The 15,967-nt window shown below is 56.0% G+C and overlaps 4 protein-coding genes across 4 annotated transcripts; 3 read left to right on the plus strand and 1 right to left on the minus strand.

Annotated features, from left to right (window-relative positions):
- Nucleotides 1–2,024: 2,024 nt before the first annotated feature.
- On the plus strand, nucleotides 2,025–3,617 carry CH63R_08496 (FAD binding domain-containing protein; the record flags this gene model as incomplete). Its single annotated transcript, XM_018303470.1, has 2 exons — nucleotides 2,025–2,114; nucleotides 2,169–3,617. The coding sequence occupies 2 exons, from the start codon at nucleotides 2,025–2,027 to the stop codon at nucleotides 3,615–3,617; spliced, it is 1,539 nt and encodes a 512-aa protein (XP_018155493.1).
- Nucleotides 3,618–5,588: 1,971 nt separating this feature from the next.
- CH63R_08497 (Integral membrane protein) lies at nucleotides 5,589–6,973 on the minus strand (the record flags this gene model as incomplete). Its single annotated transcript, XM_018303471.1, has 5 exons — nucleotides 5,589–5,895; nucleotides 5,975–6,115; nucleotides 6,175–6,292; nucleotides 6,361–6,730; nucleotides 6,824–6,973. The coding sequence occupies 5 exons, from the start codon at nucleotides 6,971–6,973 to the stop codon at nucleotides 5,589–5,591; spliced, it is 1,086 nt and encodes a 361-aa protein (XP_018155494.1).
- A 2,180-nt stretch (nucleotides 6,974–9,153) lies between these two features.
- Nucleotides 9,154–11,014, plus strand: CH63R_08498 (Carboxylic ester hydrolase; the record flags this gene model as incomplete). Its single annotated transcript, XM_018303472.1, has 2 exons — nucleotides 9,154–9,606; nucleotides 9,728–11,014. 2 exons carry the CDS (start codon nucleotides 9,154–9,156, stop codon nucleotides 11,012–11,014), a joined length of 1,740 nt encoding a protein of 579 aa, XP_018155495.1.
- A 661-nt stretch (nucleotides 11,015–11,675) lies between these two features.
- On the plus strand, nucleotides 11,676–14,215 carry CH63R_08499 (glycosyl hydrolase family 3 N terminal domain-containing protein; the record flags this gene model as incomplete). The annotated part of the gene is made up of 2 exons (XM_018303473.1): nucleotides 11,676–12,221; nucleotides 12,296–14,215. 2 exons carry the CDS (start codon nucleotides 11,676–11,678, stop codon nucleotides 14,213–14,215), a joined length of 2,466 nt encoding a protein of 821 aa, XP_018155496.1.
- Between the last annotated feature and the right edge of the window lie 1,752 nt (nucleotides 14,216–15,967).

Below are 15,967 nucleotides of genomic sequence, written 5' to 3' on the forward strand. Positions count from 1 at the left end.
AGGTCTTTAATTCTTAGACTTATTTAGAAGGTAGAAATTAAGGACTATAGTAACTACTAGTAATAAATAAGTATAGGAGTTACTATATAGTTAAGTTTATATAGGAATATTTTACTTAGAAAATTTAGCTTATATTTCTACCTCCTTATTCTAATTATATTACTTAACCTCTAAATCTCTTAGTATTTAGGCCCCTTAAGGCAGCCTATTAAAGGAGAGTTAATAATTTTATAGCTCTTATAAATAAATTACTATTAGGGAAGAGGAACTTCCTTCTCTACTACTTATAGGTAAGGGAGATAAGTATGCATATAGAGAATATTAAGGCTAATTAGTATATAGCTAGACTGCACCTACTTAATAGAATAAAGGTCCTTTAGAATTAATAATTAGTATTTAATAATATAAATAAAGTTATTTAGAAGGGCTAGGAGATACTAAAAAAGAATATAGAGAATATTAAAGGATTGTAAGTACTGCAAATACTTAAGTACTCTTAAAATCTTAAGAATATTAATATCTTTATACTAGCCTAGTATTAAATTCCTTAATCCCTACAATAATATAAATAAGTACTTCTTTATAAAGTAGGAAAAAGCCTAAATAAGAAGAATACAATTATTACTAGCTAGGAAAGAGAAATCCTACAGCTAAAAATGCAATTAAATATATATATACTATTAAAGAAGCAAAAAGTCTATTCTAACTTAAATTACACTTTTATTAATATTAAGGTAATTATTAAATTATATAAAGTAGCTAAATAAAATACATTTAAGGCTGCCTAAGGTATACAAAAGTAAGAGATTGAATTTTAATTGCTTTAATATAAGTTTTAGCTGGTAAAGTAGTATTAAATAAATAATAGATTAATTGTACAGTTATCTGTAGGATTCGTGAAGCTGCGCAAGATGTAGGGGTGCGCAAGATGGGGGGGTCTTGACTTAGAGCTAAAGAAATTTAGGGAGGCCGAGGTTCGATTTTTATTCATCGACTAATGGGGTAGCACGGTGCAAAAGCGTGGGTCGCCTCGTTCTCGTTCTCGTCCTCGTCATTTGTATCTTAGCGCATGACGGTCTCGCAAAGATGTTTACTACGCTTAATTGATACACATGTAAATGGAACAGTAGACCCCCTCCAAGAATCTCATATAATCACCTACGTGCTCCCGGACTCTTGTTTTAAGTAAGTGACTCGAGACAGTCTACGGGTTAATGAACTAAGCCTTGGGGGCTGGTTACAATTCATTCTAGGTTGATATACACCCCTAAGCCTCAACTCTTCCGACAACTCTAGGAATCACGGTCGTCATAGGGGGCATTGGACTTGAGAGCGCAGCTATTAGGATACACAAGATGACGACTCCTGGAATCGAGTGGGAAGCATTACTGCTCGGCTCAGGAACTTTCACACCATACGGCAAGACAAACAGCTTCCTAAGACCCTAAAGTGCCAACTTCTCCAGCGTGAAGATGCACAGCCTTGTCGTAGTGTTGTTGGAGGCGGCAGTGCAAGTGTCATGAATCGACGGGCCATTGTTTTAGCCCAGTCGTCGTTGACGGCGCAGGGAGCACCTCTGACTGTGTAGTGTGCTTTTTCCTTTCCTCAAACCTTGCGTGGCAAGGCCCTAACATACTCTACCTCTTCGTTGATCCCTGTTTCATCTCTCTTCAACCCGACAGTTGAATTTTTCCGAATACTATCATATCTTTAAGTAAACTCTATTTGCTACTCTCGTTCTCGTTACGAATGCGAACTTGTTATTTAGATTTTGTAGTCTTGTTCAAGTCTATCTAGTTGGCAATGCAGACCGGTGCCGCCCCAAGTACGTCGTTGATGACTTTGACTTAAATACACTGATCGAACCCATTCAACGAAGAACTATTACCTGACAACAGTGCTCACCATCTTCGTCGCAGGCACGCTGTAGAAAACCTGCAACCCATATTCTCGCCGGACTCGTTACTTACCTTCAGCACAATTTCCTTGAATCTACTGAGAGTACAAACACTACAATAGCAACGATGCGCGCCACTGTCGCCGGATCCCTCTTCTCATGCCTGATGCATGGCTTACCATGTCTCGCCAACCCGCCAGACAACCCGTCATCCATAGTAAGGTGCCCGACGCGAGATCGTTGCGAACGATGGTGCTAACCGGTCATGCAGTGCGATATACTCAACACGGCTTTGCCAGGCAAGGTAGCCTACCCTGACACGGCTGTGTACAACAAAACGAACGTCTACTGGTCCCGTAGACAGGACATGGAGTCCTCGTGCATTGTTCTCCCCGTATCACCCGAGGAAGTTTCGAAGACTCTGATGCTCGTCACCAAGAACGGCAGCCCCTTCACCGTCAAGGGCGGAGGACATACCCCGTTCACTGGAGCATCGAACATCGAGAACGGCGTCGTAATCGCCTTGGACACGTTGAACGCTATCGACATCTCACCTGACCTCTCCACCGTTTCTGTCGGCGCCGGCAGCCGCTGGATCAATGTCAGCGAGGCTATCGAGCCCCTCGGTCTCGCTGTCGTCGGAGGCCGCAGCCCCAACGTCGGCGTGTCCGGGTTCCTCCTAGGCGGCGGCCTCTCATTCCTGACCGGCAGGCGAGGATTTGGCTGTGACAACGTCCGGAACTTCCAGGTGGCTCTCGTATCTGGCGAGATCGTGAATGCCAACCCCGAAGAAAATCAGGACCTCTACTGGGCTCTCCGTGGTGGTGGTGGATCCAGCTTCGGCATCGTGACCCGATTTGACCTTGAAACTTACAAGCAAGGCGACATCTGGAGCCGGCTGACAGTGTGGCCGGCCAGCGAGGCAGCCAACGTTCTCGGTACTTTTTCTACAATCACCAAAGACAAGCTACACTCTGGACAGGATCCGGACTCCCACCTCATGTATGGTTTGGCCTATCCCGATGGTGCGGAGGCAGACGGACTTGTGACGACGGTTTATGGCTTCCACCTGAACCTTTCGTCTCCGCACGCGCCGGGTGGCGAATCGGACACCATGGAGAGCTTCACTCAGCTTCCGGCCCAGCTCATGAATAACACGCTTGTCTCGAACCTCACCGGGCAGGTTCGACACCTCTCCAGATTTGGGGAGGGCAAGAGGGAGACATGGTACGCTACGTCCATCCGCGACGGCTCGGACAGCAGGGCCTTCCTGGCCGACATCACCACCAACTTCACCGCGTTCGCCGACGAGCTCAGAGCAGCTGGAGATGCTCGGAAAACCGCTGTCCACCCGAGCATAGTCTTCCAGCCCCTCACCAACCCTTCATTCGAGGCCATGCAGAGGAATGGCGGCAACCCCACGGGCCTCAGACCTAGCGAGTTCCCTTCGTACATCATCTCCGTGCCCACCACCTGGACCGATCCGGCTCTCGACGATTTCATTGAGACCCGCACCAACCAGTTCGTCAACGACCTGAGCGCCATGGCTAAGGCAAGGGGGTTCGGGAACGGCTACGAGTACATGAACTATGCCGGGAAGCTGCAGGATGTGATTGCAAGTTACGGTGAGGAGAATCAGGTCAAGCTTCAGGCTATCGCACGCAAGTATGACCCGGACGGCCTCTTGCGTAAGCTCTGGGAGGGTTACTTCAAGCCGTAAGGGCTATGCATCTGGTTTTCGTCTACACCAGCATTGTACGCCTCGTTCACTGAGGCAACCAGTGTTGAGACGAGAGAACCCATCAATCTCTTGCCAATTTTGTACATAGTATCAAGTTCGCATCAGTTGATGCTACGGACCACTGCTGTTACACTTGACCAGCGATGGGGGGGGCATTGGTGTTCAAGTACACTTGGGCCTGTTAGATTGCCAGTGGGCTAATAGTTAGATTCAATACCTATAGCAACCTTAGTTACCTAGAACTATAATACACCGTGTGTTTCCGAGCCATAAGCCCCAGATCACTACGCGTCAAGGCGCAGCAAGCGGCCCTCAAAGAATAATACCTAGCCCGGCAGGGCTCTCGGTGGCCACACTTGTGATTGTTGGCAATGGGCAACCCGGAGGAAAATGTCCTGTCTGGCCATGCCAACAACCCCCAAAGACACTTTTGTACTTGTTATTATGTTATTTTTGTTAGCAAAACGGACTTTGTTTCGCGTGTGACTGCCACGGTTCCAGGCACACAGCCACAGGTCATAAGGCCATGGATCAAGAATGAGAGCGGTCAACCTCAGGAAACACACCACAGCTGCAGTATGCCACTTCTGGCAAGCGATTTCTTTTAAAGAAGATTTCTCTTTGGACCGTGACAGTGATCAACTATAGACAAGAGAATCCGGTACGTCGTTCACAGGGCTGAGTGTTGAACATCTGATGACAGCCAAATAAGCAAGATACATGAGAGACGTAAGCCCGGCCTCTCGTCTCAGAAGTCCCTCAACGTCACTATAGCAACTTGCGAATGTGTACTACACCCAGAGGCGCAGACGAAGATACATTTGGACCAATCGGGGCAATGATAGTGAAACTGGTAATCCAGTTGGTATCAACCTACCAGACTAGTTGTGCGTTGAGTTGTCTTTCTTCCAGCCCTCCAAGTTCTCTATATGCCCCTATCTATGGCCTTATTGTTTTGTTTCAAAAACTGGTCAAAGGGGCCTTGACGGGAAGAAAGCCAGAGCACTGGAGGAGGGGACTGGAAGTCGAGAGAGACAAAGGCTGGTGCGAGGCGGTTCAAATATGCGATCCCAGCCCGGACATGCCCCTCGTTTGCCCTGCCAGCCCACATTGGCTCCGGTCCATTGTTATACTGTGTGACTCGTATCGTGCGTGGACTGAATAATCCCCGAAAGTGTTTGGAATCAGCAGATCGTGGGGACCCTGACACACCCCTCAATCATTCCTCACTCTGTATGTGTGTGACGCGTGGGAAAAAAGACGACGGGACAAGGGCGGCGGCAGTTAAGCTTTCTTCCTGGGTTCGACGATGCAGACAGGCTTCAGCTGTCATCGAGAAATGCGTCTCAACCCCACCGATGACGGCAGGCCCATGACTCTCGCACCGACGATCACTCGACTGCGGCTGAGATCTTCTTTTTCGTCGATCTCGCGCACCAGCACGGAACGGGATAGTTGTGGTTTTTTTTTGTTTTTTTTTAGGAAAACAAATACCCACTCGATCATCCTCATTACATGGGCTTACTTTCACAAGCGGTATCTTTGCGGACGGTCGTCATGTCCGCCGTGCCACTGCCAAGGGTGTTCGAGGAGCCAGCCAAGGTAGACAAGGCACGAAGACATGAGTCGAGCAAACAAAAGGTGGTCCACGCGGTTGGCCCTGGCTTTCGGTTCCAGGGACCATTCAGTCTTGACTCAGAACTTCATCGCTTCCAGGCCGCAATGGTAGAGCAGCGATTACTTGGCAGCATGAAACAGCATGACTGGGCACATGGATGTGATGATTCCATTCACAGGCCAGCTCAAGAATGAGCCATCAGCTCGGGTATCAGAAGAGAATGAGAAAAAAAAATTTGAAAAAAAAAAAAAAGGAAGCAGGTCATCGTACTGACCAAGCCGGAAAAGAAAAGAAAACGAAAGAAAAAACCCCGAAAGATTCGACGACATCTTCTAATTCAAGGAATCGAGCTCTATGGAGTTCTTCTGCCTCGTCCCGGCCGGCAACGTCTCGTGGCGCACCCTCACCTCCTCCGTCTTCATGATGCCGCGGGGCGTAACCTGGCCGCTCTCGTCCTGCAGCGCCTCTTGGGACTCCTGCCACCCCGACGTCGACATGACGACGACCGAGTTCCTCCCGTAGTGTGTGCTGTTCCCGTACCGCTTCGTTCTCGTCTTCCCCGTCTCGAGCGCGTGCGACTGCGACTTGTTCCGTGCGTAGCTTCGCTGCGTGGACTTCAACTCGCGGTAGAGCATCCTCCTGTATTAAGCAAACAATGGTTAGCCGCCGGAGATGTGAAATACGTGGAAAGGGGAGGGGGAGGTGGTCGTGGACTAACAAGACAGGGATCGAGATTGCCATGATGGAGGCGGCGGGTTCCGTCAAGGTCCAGATCGTCAGGTCTACGCGGTCGTACGTGATGTCCGTACTGGTCATCGCTACCACCAACACTGCCTTCACGATTCCGCAGGCTCCCGCACTACAACGAATATCAGCATTGGGAGAACCGTGAGAGACAAAAGTCCAAGATGTTCTTACATCGCACCCAGGCTCATTGCCACGGCGACTCCGAGCCTCTCGCGGCGCCTCATCGTGGCCCCCATCAGGATCGGCCAGGGGAGGAATGCCAAAACGAAGTCTAATATGGCGGAATAATCTGCCCATGTCGATTGTCAGACGGGATGCGTCGAGAACACCGCGACTGCGATGTTATGGAAGACTTACACGCAGCGAACAGCTGGAACTTGAGGAGTTTCCTCCTGTCCCAGCAACTCCCGGGGACGCTGGCGTCCCAGACCTTTGCCAGCGGCGTGCACTTGGCGAACCCGAACATCCACACCAGGTTCATCGACACGTTGATGGTCACGATGATGAAGATCAGGAGGTACTTCATCCAGGCCTGCGTGACGATCCGGTAGAGCGTGAGGGCGAAGGAGGTCTTGCTCGTGGTCGTCGCGATGATGCCGAAGGTGGCGACGAGGATCGTGAAGAGGTTGATCTCCTTCTTGTTGTCGTCGCTGATGGTCCAGATGTGGCGGCCGAAGCCGAGAGAGACGATGTAAGAGTTGATGGACACGGAAATCGCCAAGGTCGTCTTGATGAAAGGGGCGGGGAGTCAGAATGGTTTACCAAGTCTTTTTTGACGGAGGACGCGGCGCGGAAAACCAACAAAGAGGTTGCAACATACCCAGGCCACAATCAACATATGATCATCCCACCACAGGCCCCTGCCTCGCCATATCTTGCAGTAGATGCGGAGGAACAGCAGGATGGCGCTTGCTCCCGCCAACGACCAAGTCGACGCGAGAAGCCGAGTGCTCCTATCGTCGTCGGCCATGCTCAACGTCGCGGGAGGGGAAGGCCGTGCCGAGTTGGCACGATAATCTGTGGGAGAGCCGCTTGAGCCCAGCAAAGAGCTGACAGCAGTTGAACAACAAAATAAGAATACCTAGATAAAGGGCCGGCCCCCCAAAAGAGACCGGGAGACTATTGCTTGGGAGGTGGGTGCACATCTACATACATAGTAATAGACGCCGGTCTCTCTACTTCTCGACCAGCAAGTCTCAACTAGGGGGACCCTGGAGGTCTGACAAAGGTTCCTCTGTCTATCCGCGAACCAAACTACTCTTCAGTCCTGGGGGGAGGGACTTTTTGTTGGGAAAGATAAGTACAGGTATGCGACCTCTGGTGCTATGTGTCCCCGCCCGAAACCAAGGCGAAAGTTAAGTATCATGCGTGCATGTGTGTGTGTGTGGGTGTGGGTGTGGGTGTGAGAGAGAGAGAGAGAGAGGGAGACAGAGAGAGAGTGCAGGCGAGGCAGGCCTCACAGCTCGCTTGGACGATCCGAGTCGTCCGGTGAGAGGTTCTGTTTGTTCGGACGAGAACCCAATCTCGTCAGCTCCTGAGTTTCTGTTTCTTAATTACATCATGACGCCCTCCCTTCCCCCCCATCCAAGGCCATCTCGGCTACTGCGACGGTACCTGGTTAGTTTCCCCCCCCCATTCTGCTCTGCCGGGTGAATGAGGCACGAGGACGGCCCCGAAGTCCCGGCCGGAGATTGGGGTCAGACTACCGCAGTCCGAAGGCCGGGGTGGGAGTCCTTCCAGTCCACCGCTTACGCCATTCCCGGCGCACTGGCTCGATGGCTTGATGCACATCATGTGAAGAATGTACGAATATGCGTGGTGGTATCGGTCGAGAAGTGCGGCAGTCAAGACACGAATAGAATCAACACCATTTCCCCTCACCCAAGGAAACTCTAAGCCACGTTTTTCTTGTTTCCTTTTCCTGGTTGCGGCTCACATCAACCCGCAGAATAAGGGAGTGTACGATTAAGAGTGTACATCGTATAGAAAGGGAATCGATCTTCATGATATCAAGGCCCAGGATCCGAACCGACAACAGTGCCCCTCCCTCCCCTTCGCCCCCAAAACAAGCAAGCAATGCCATTGTAATGGTCTTTCTTTCTCCGAAGACGGATCTGCAAAGACAAAAACTGAAATTTCACTAGCATCACGCGAGAAGACTCGACAGTATTACGCCCCCAATACGCCGCCCTCCCAATACGACGCCAGGCCAGCGCACTAGACCGTCACCCCCACCAAACTAACTGGGAGGGTCATGTCTCTAGTGTCAAACTCAAATCCGGGGGATGTGGCGGGGTGATATCCCATTCGTGCGTCTCCCCTCACGACCCCGGCTTCCCAAATGAACCGCCAGTCAGCATGGGGTTAGCTGCGCCGTGGCGTAGTCTCACCACTGCCGGGTGCTTAACCGGAAGCAGAAGTGGCTGTCCGGCTTCTGTGCTCCGTCCGTTGAATGCCATGGAGGGTGAAGAAGGCGTCTCCATGGAGGAGGGGGGACGCTTAGGCGCAAACTGGCGGTCGATTACGAAATAAATGAAAAAAACAAACGTAGGGGTCCCGGGATGCACCGTCTTGGGGTCCGACAGGCATCCTCGTGGGAGCCATGCGAATCCCTCATCTCAGGCCAGCCGATTCATGCCCTTCTCAGTCTGCCAAGTCCCGTGAGGTGCTGTCCCGGATGTCCAGGGTCCCCCCCTACTTACACCCCAAACAAACAGTAGAACAGGCTAAAATGTGTCATTAAACAAGGCAATATCGTAAATCAGGGTTGCTGGACTGTGCCACGCATAGTCGGCCGTTGCTATTCCCAACCGGACACTAGTCTCTACAATGCTCCATGGACATTGAATTGCGAGGTCCCATTACGGAGGGGACGGGGGGGGAGATCTAGTGTATAACGTGAGGCGCCAAGGCAATTTCTTCACGATGGACCTCCTGGTTTAGCTCGGCAACTTGCAGATACAAGATCTGCTTTTTCTCTGCGGATGTGATTTGACACTGAGACACGCCGTTGTCAGCCACCTCCTCCTCCTCCTCCTCCTCCTCCTCCTCCTCCTCCCCCCCTTCTTCCCTCTCAACGTCCGGTCTCTGAAGCATCGAAGCTTCATCGAAGCCACCCCCCCCTTCGACGCCCATTGAAACCCGCCCAGAATGCGTCCGCACGGGTTTAAGCTTCTTCTGGCGTTGCTTCTCTCGGCCTCGGACCTGTCCGAGTGCCTGTCAGGCCACCACCAGCGTGACGTTTCGCCTTCTCCCTCTGGTGCTTCTGCTGCTGCTGCTGCGTCCCCCCCTTCCGTGCGCCTCTCAAACGGGACCTACATCGGCGTGCGAAACGACCAGTACGCCCAGGACTTCTTCCTCGGCATCCCGTACGCCCAGCCGCCCGTTGGTCCCCTCCGCTACGCGCCGCCGCAGCCTCTCGACGAATCCTTTGACGAACCGAGATCGGCCGCCGAGTATGGCCGGATGTGCATCGGGTACGGCTCCGACACGGCCAGTCTCGGCAGCCCGGTCTCGGAGGACTGCTTAACCATCAACATCGTCCGCCCGGCCGGGACGAAGCCGGGAGACAACCTCCCGGTTGGTCTTTGGGTTCATGGAGGCGTAAGTTCCAACTTCCTTTCCTTTGCTTGCTCGCTTGCTTGTTTGTTTGTTTGTTTACTAGGTGGGAACGACGGTGGGAGGGGGAAAGGCATCGCTGACTGTTTCCCGTTTGCCGCATCAGAGCTATGTCAACGGCGGATCGCTCGACCCGAGGTACAACCTGAGCTACATCGTCCAACAGTCCGTCCGGGAGAACAAGCCCATCATCGCGGCCTCCATCAACTACCGCCTCTCCTACTGGGGCTTCCTCTTCAGCCAGGAGCTCAAGGACGGCAAGGCGGGCAACCTCGGCTTCCGGGACCAGCGCCTGGCGCTGCGGTGGCTCCGCGACAACATCGCCCCCTTCGGCGGCAGCCCGGACAAGGTGACCGTCTGGGGCGAGTCCGCCGGCGCGCGGTCGCTGGGGATGCAGCTCATCGCCTACGACGGCCGCCACGACGGCCTGTTCCGGAGCGCCATCCTCCAGAGCGGCAGCTCCGTCGCCAAGTTCGTCGGCGCCGAGGCCTGGCAGCCCTTCTTCGACGCCCTCCTGCGCAAGACGTCGTGCGACGCCTCCGGCGACGCGGTCGCCCGGCTGGCCTGCCTGCGCGCGCTGCCGTGGCAGACGCTCAACGGCATCTTCAACGGCTCCGACCCGCTCGGCGTCGCGGCGCCCGTCATCACGGCCGTCGTCGACGGCGACTTCATCACGGCGCAGGCGTCCGCCCTCCTGCGCCAGGGCAAGTTCGCGCCGGTCCCGCTCCTCCTCGGTAACAACTTCGACGAGGGCACGGGGTACGCGAGGCAGGGCGTCAACACGACGGAGCAGTTCGAGGCCTGGGTCGCGAGCAGCCTGCAGGTGGACGCCGCCCAGGTCGCCGCCATCTCAAGGCTGTACCCGGACGACCCGGCCGTCGGCATCCCCGCGTCGCACCCCGGCCGGCCCTCGGGCGCCCTCGCCGCCTTCGGGTCGCAGTGGAAGCGCGTCGCGGCCGTCGCGGGAGACTACCAGCAGCACAGCGGCAGGAGGCTCCTCGCCAGCTCGTACGCCCGCGTCGGGCTGCCGGTGTACTCGTACATGTGGAACGTCTACGTCAACGGCCTCGGGCCCATCTATGGCGCCACGCACTTCCAGGAGGTCGTCTTCGTCTTCAACAACGTCCGGGCCCTGGGCTACGCCACCAACCCGTTCGAGGGCAAGCCCAAGTCGTACTTTGAGCTGGCGGACCTGATGAGCAAGATGTGGGTGGCCTTCATCCACGACACGGATCCGAACCAGTGCAACTCGCCCCGTCTCACTTGGCCGCGATACACGCCCCGGCGGCCGCAAAACCTGGTGTTCGACGCCAACTACACCAGGCTGGGCTACGTGGCGCGGGACGACTACAGGGCGGCCGAGATTGCGTATATGCAAGAGCACGTGTTTTGATGATGGTGATCACAGCCTCCTCCATGGGGTCGTATAGAGCAGCCGTGCGGCCCTGGTGTAGAAAACAGGTTGCAGAGGACATGACATGGCACCGCAAGTAAATACTCCAACATTCATATACCCCGCTCAGTCCTGTGTAATTACGAGCCACAGCCTAATACCAATAACCGCAAGTATTTAGCATCACGGCCTTCTACTCCCGGTCTTAACCACACTGATGATGATGATGATGAATATGAAGATGAAGATGAAGATGAAACATGACTACTGTGAATGAATAGAGGCACCAACTCTCGCTATTTCCATCACTTACAAGCGGACAGGTATGGCAGAGATGAAAGGCAGAAAGTCTTCGCTAGTACTAAGAAGAACTTATACTAGCTTTGCCTGGAACCGCAGTCTAACTCAAGAGTCACCCAATCGACTGACACAGCTGACGGAAAAGATCGCCGCCATCTCCTGTTGTTTCATTTGTTAGAAAAGCAAATGGATGAATGGATGGTTCGGTTGCAACACACCTTTCCCCGCATCCGACGCGGGGGGGCGAGATAAGACACCACCGCGTCTGCAGGGGAAGATGTCTTCTCTCTCCCCCTCCCTCTTCATCTTCTGCCTCTCTCCTCCATGTCTCTATTTAGAGATACTCACCTGTGTAACCACAATGCTCAGATTCGTCAGGAACTCGGCTCTGTTACTCTACGCTTCTTCCAGCCTGACGGCAGAGGCGGGCCCCGACGACCTGCAGAAGCCACTTACACCGCCACGCCGTACATGTCTCCCGGCGCGAGCGGCCGCCGTCGACCGGGGCACCGGCGCCGGCGGCTTCCCGGACTGCCGCCGCGACCCCCTCTGCTCCAACGACGTGTGCGACGAGTCCCTGCCGCCGAGGGAGCGCGCCGCGGCCCTGGTGGCCGCGCTCACCGTCCGCGAGAAGCTGGACAACCTCGTCAACGAGGCGCCCGGCGTGCCCCGGCTCGGCGTCCCGCCGTACGAGTGGTGGTCCGAGGGCCTCCACGGCCTCGCGTCGTCCCCGGGGACCAGGTTCTCGGGCCGGCGCGGCGGCAACTTCAGCCACGCGACGTCGTTCCCGCAGCCGATCGTCCTGGGCTCGGCCTTTGACGACGCGCTGGTGCGCGCCGTCGGGCACGCGGTGAGCACGGAGGCGAGGGCGTTTAGCAACCACGGCAGATCGGGCCTCGACCTCTACGTGAGCCCCCCCGCGCGCTCTCCAAACCGTTCGTCACGCCCGGGACGGAAATGCTGATCAAAGTCTCCCTCCAGTCCCCCAACATCAACGCCTTCAAAGACCCCCGTTGGGGCCGAGGCCAGGAGACGCCCGGCGAGGACCCCTTCCACCTGCAAAGCTACGTCGCCGCGATGCTCACAGGCCTCGAAGGGGATTCTTCCACCTCTTCTTCCTCCTCCTCCGGGACCTCCGGGACATCCCGGAAGAGGCTTATCGCGACCTGCAAGCACTACGCGGCCAACGACTTTGAGAACTACGACGGCGTCGACCGCGCCGGCTTCGACGCCAACATCACCACCCAGGACCTGTCCGAGTACTACCTCCCGCCCTTCAAGACCTGCGCCGTCGAGCGGGGCGGCGTCGGGTCCTTCATGTGCAGCTACAACGGCGTCAACGGCACGCCCCTCTGCGCCAACCAGTACCTCCTGCGGGACGTCCTCCGGCGGCACTGGGGGTGGGACGGGGCCGGGCAGTACGTCTCGACGGACTGCGACTGCGTGGCGCTCATGGTCTCCCACCACCGCTACGCCCCGGACCTCGCGCACGCGGCGGCGTGGGCCATGAAGGCCGGCACCGACCTGGAGTGCAACGCGCACCCCGGCTCGGACGCCCTGCAGATGGCCTGGAACCGGTCCCTCATCTCCGAACGGGAGGTCGACGGGTCTCTGACGAGGATGTACACGGCCCTGGTGTCCGTGGGCCAGTTCGACTCGCCCCGGGAGCAGCCGCTGCGCTCGCTGTCGTGGGAGGACGTGGACACCGAGGAGGCGCGGGAGCTCGCGTACAGGGCGGCGGTCGAGGGCGCCGTGCTCCTGAAGAACGACGGGACTCTGCCCTTGTCGGCCGACGCGAGGAAGTACGCCCTCGTCGGCCCGTGGGCGAACGCGACCACGCAGATGCAGGGCAACTACTTCGGCCCCGCGCCGTACCTGATCTCCCCTTACCAAGCCGCCAAGGACCTCGGGCTGGACGTCACTTACACCCCGGGCTGCCGGACCAACGACACCGACGCCTCGTTCCGACGAGCGGTGGCGTCTGCCCGCGCCGCGGATCTCGTCGTCTTCGCGGGCGGCGTCGACAACACTCTGGAGGCCGAGACCCTCGACCGCCGCACACTGGCTTGGCCCGATGCCCAGATCGACCTCCTCCGGGCCGTCGCCGCGCTCGGGAAGCCCGTCGTCGTGCTCCAGTTCGGCGGGGGGCAGGTCGACGACGCCGAGCTGCTCGCCAACGCCTCCATCAACGCCGTGCTCTGGGGCGGGTATCCCGGTCAGTCGGGGGGCAGAGCCATCTTCGACCTGCTGTTCGGACGTGCGGCGCCTGCTGGTCGATTGTCGGTTACGCAGTATCCGGCATCCTACAGCAAAGCCGTACCGGCGACGGACATGAACCTCCGACCGGGCCCGGGAAACTCGGGGCTGGGACGCACTTACATGTGGTTCAACGGGGAGGCGCCGGTGCCATATGGATCCGGTCTGCACTACACCACCTTCGATGTCAAACTGGAAGCAGTCCAGGGGTCGGTTCTCACCCAAACAGAGGAGGCATCCCCTCCGTTAGACGACGTCGACACCTCGGGGGTCCCGGCATGGCAACGGGCCTTGGGCAAACCGGCCCTCACCGTTGCCGTCAAAGTGACCAACACCGGAGGGGTTTCTTCGGACTACGTGGCGCTGTTGTTCCTCAGGTCCAACGCCGGACTCGCTCCTCGGCCGCGCAAGACGCTCGCAGGCTATTTCCGCTTCAGAGACATCCGGCCCGGGGAGCGGGCAGAGAGGGAGATCGCCGTCACGGTCGAGCGTCTGGTCAGGGTCGACGAGTCGGGGAACCGTGTGCTGCATCCCGGGTCGTACGAGGTGTTTGTGGACGTGGACGAGAAGTCGACGATTGCGTTCGAAGTCGGAGGCCCGCCGGTGGTGGTTGAGGAGTTCCCGCAGCCCAGGGACCGGAACTAGGAGTCCGATCTGCGCAGCTCGCATAGCCTCTATTTATCTTCTACTCACGGTGAACGTTGTTTTGGTCATTTCACCGTCCACATTTGGGATGCTATTTGTTGACCGGTGTACCAGGGACTGAGGGCTGGCTAATAGTGTAACGGCCAGCCGCAAAACATGATTGTATGACTATGGACTTGCACGGATACGACGACCAGGACGAATTGTTGAAACTGTCTTCACCGGAACGAATCGAAAGATGTCACAGAAGCACTTGGCGGCGACCATTTCGCATCCCATGAACATGCTGCAGTCAGAGCGCTCTACGCCGTGTATCCCATCCATCCCAAACAGGAGACCAGAGCTTAGCTTAGGCAGAGTGCAGAGCGCAGAGTGCAGCGTTGAGGTGTTGAATTGCGAGTCCGAGATTGGAGACGCTCTTCTTCGAGGTTCCCATCCTTTTGTATCAAGTCCTGCCATCCAAAAAAAAAACATCAAGGAGTTCAGAAATAGGTAGCTGATTGTCAGACCTGGGAAGAATGTCTCAGGACACGCAACCTCAAGTAAGCCAAGGTAAGCAAAGTACCAAAGAGACGGAAATCAGTGGCTTCCGACGGGCTCCCGTATCTAGTTTGACAAGGCCCTTGATGCCTACCCACGAGCTTAGTTCGATGAGATGAGTGCTCCGGACAAGCCGTCACAGAGCGTCGCCGTCCTCTTCCGGCCCTGGACGCTGCCAGGCAGTACAGGTACACCTCGCCTTCGACATGTGACAAAATGCCTCATAACCCCACGTACAGTATCCGTGTTGGCTCGGGGAGAAAGCAAGTGCTGAAAGGATAGAGTTCGGTTGACAAAAGCTTCCGCACAGAACCGGCCCGGCCGTCTCTCATCAGCGACCTCGGAGGTCGCACTCGGGCGCCAACTAACCCCCGATGACCTCTCCCTCCCGATTCACGTAGCCTACCCCGCTGACTGGAACACCGGGTGTGAGGGTGCCTTGAGCGAGTCGTCCTCCTGCTCAGAGTTTCTACAACCAAGCCGCACTCACCCAGGCTTCCAGGACGAAGAGGGGGGTCGGAGAGTAGGTAGGGCAGCCATCGAAAAGCGGGCTCGGCGTGGTATCAGTCTTCGCCGCATCGACGTGATAATCCGCAGCAGGCGAATTCACGGTCTCATAAGCGGAGGGGGGAGGGGCCGGGTATAGCATGCAACAGGATCGGGGGGGGGGGGGGGGGGGGGGGGGGGGGGGGCCGGGGTCCGACTTGCTGGCCCAGATCCGTGATGCGGTTTGCCTGCCGCTTCGTGGGGCACAGCGGCAGGTGCCCTCGCTCGTCTTAGCTGTTTCGAGATCTCGGCTGGCTGTGGATGGCCAGAGAAGATCCATCGAGGGGAGTCTGTCTGTTCTTGGGATCTTCTTAGGAGCGGGCAGGACAGGGCGCTGCTCGAGAGGGGATCCGTCATGCAAGGTTGAAACCGTATCCATATCCTGTACCCATATCCGACGACACGGCCCATGCCAGGTCATCCAGCGATGGACACGTTTGGCAATGGGCAATGGGCCGCGGAAACCCCAGGCCTTTACTAATAAGGTTCATCGGACAGGACGTAGACCGACATAGGCGGAAGGCCGGGCACAAGATGGCGAAAGCCTCCTTGGCTGGCAGGGCAGGATCAAACGCTGTAACACCAGGGCCCCGGATAGACCCATCTCGCTCGAGTCTACAAGCAGCTTTCGCGATGAAGGGAGGGGCGCAGACGGAGGAGGGATTT

The sequence above is a fragment of the Colletotrichum higginsianum genome, chromosome 6, assembly GCF_001672515.1.
Source record: "Colletotrichum higginsianum IMI 349063 chromosome 6, whole genome shotgun sequence".
Taxonomy (NCBI): Eukaryota; Fungi; Ascomycota; class Sordariomycetes; order Glomerellales; family Glomerellaceae; genus Colletotrichum; species Colletotrichum higginsianum.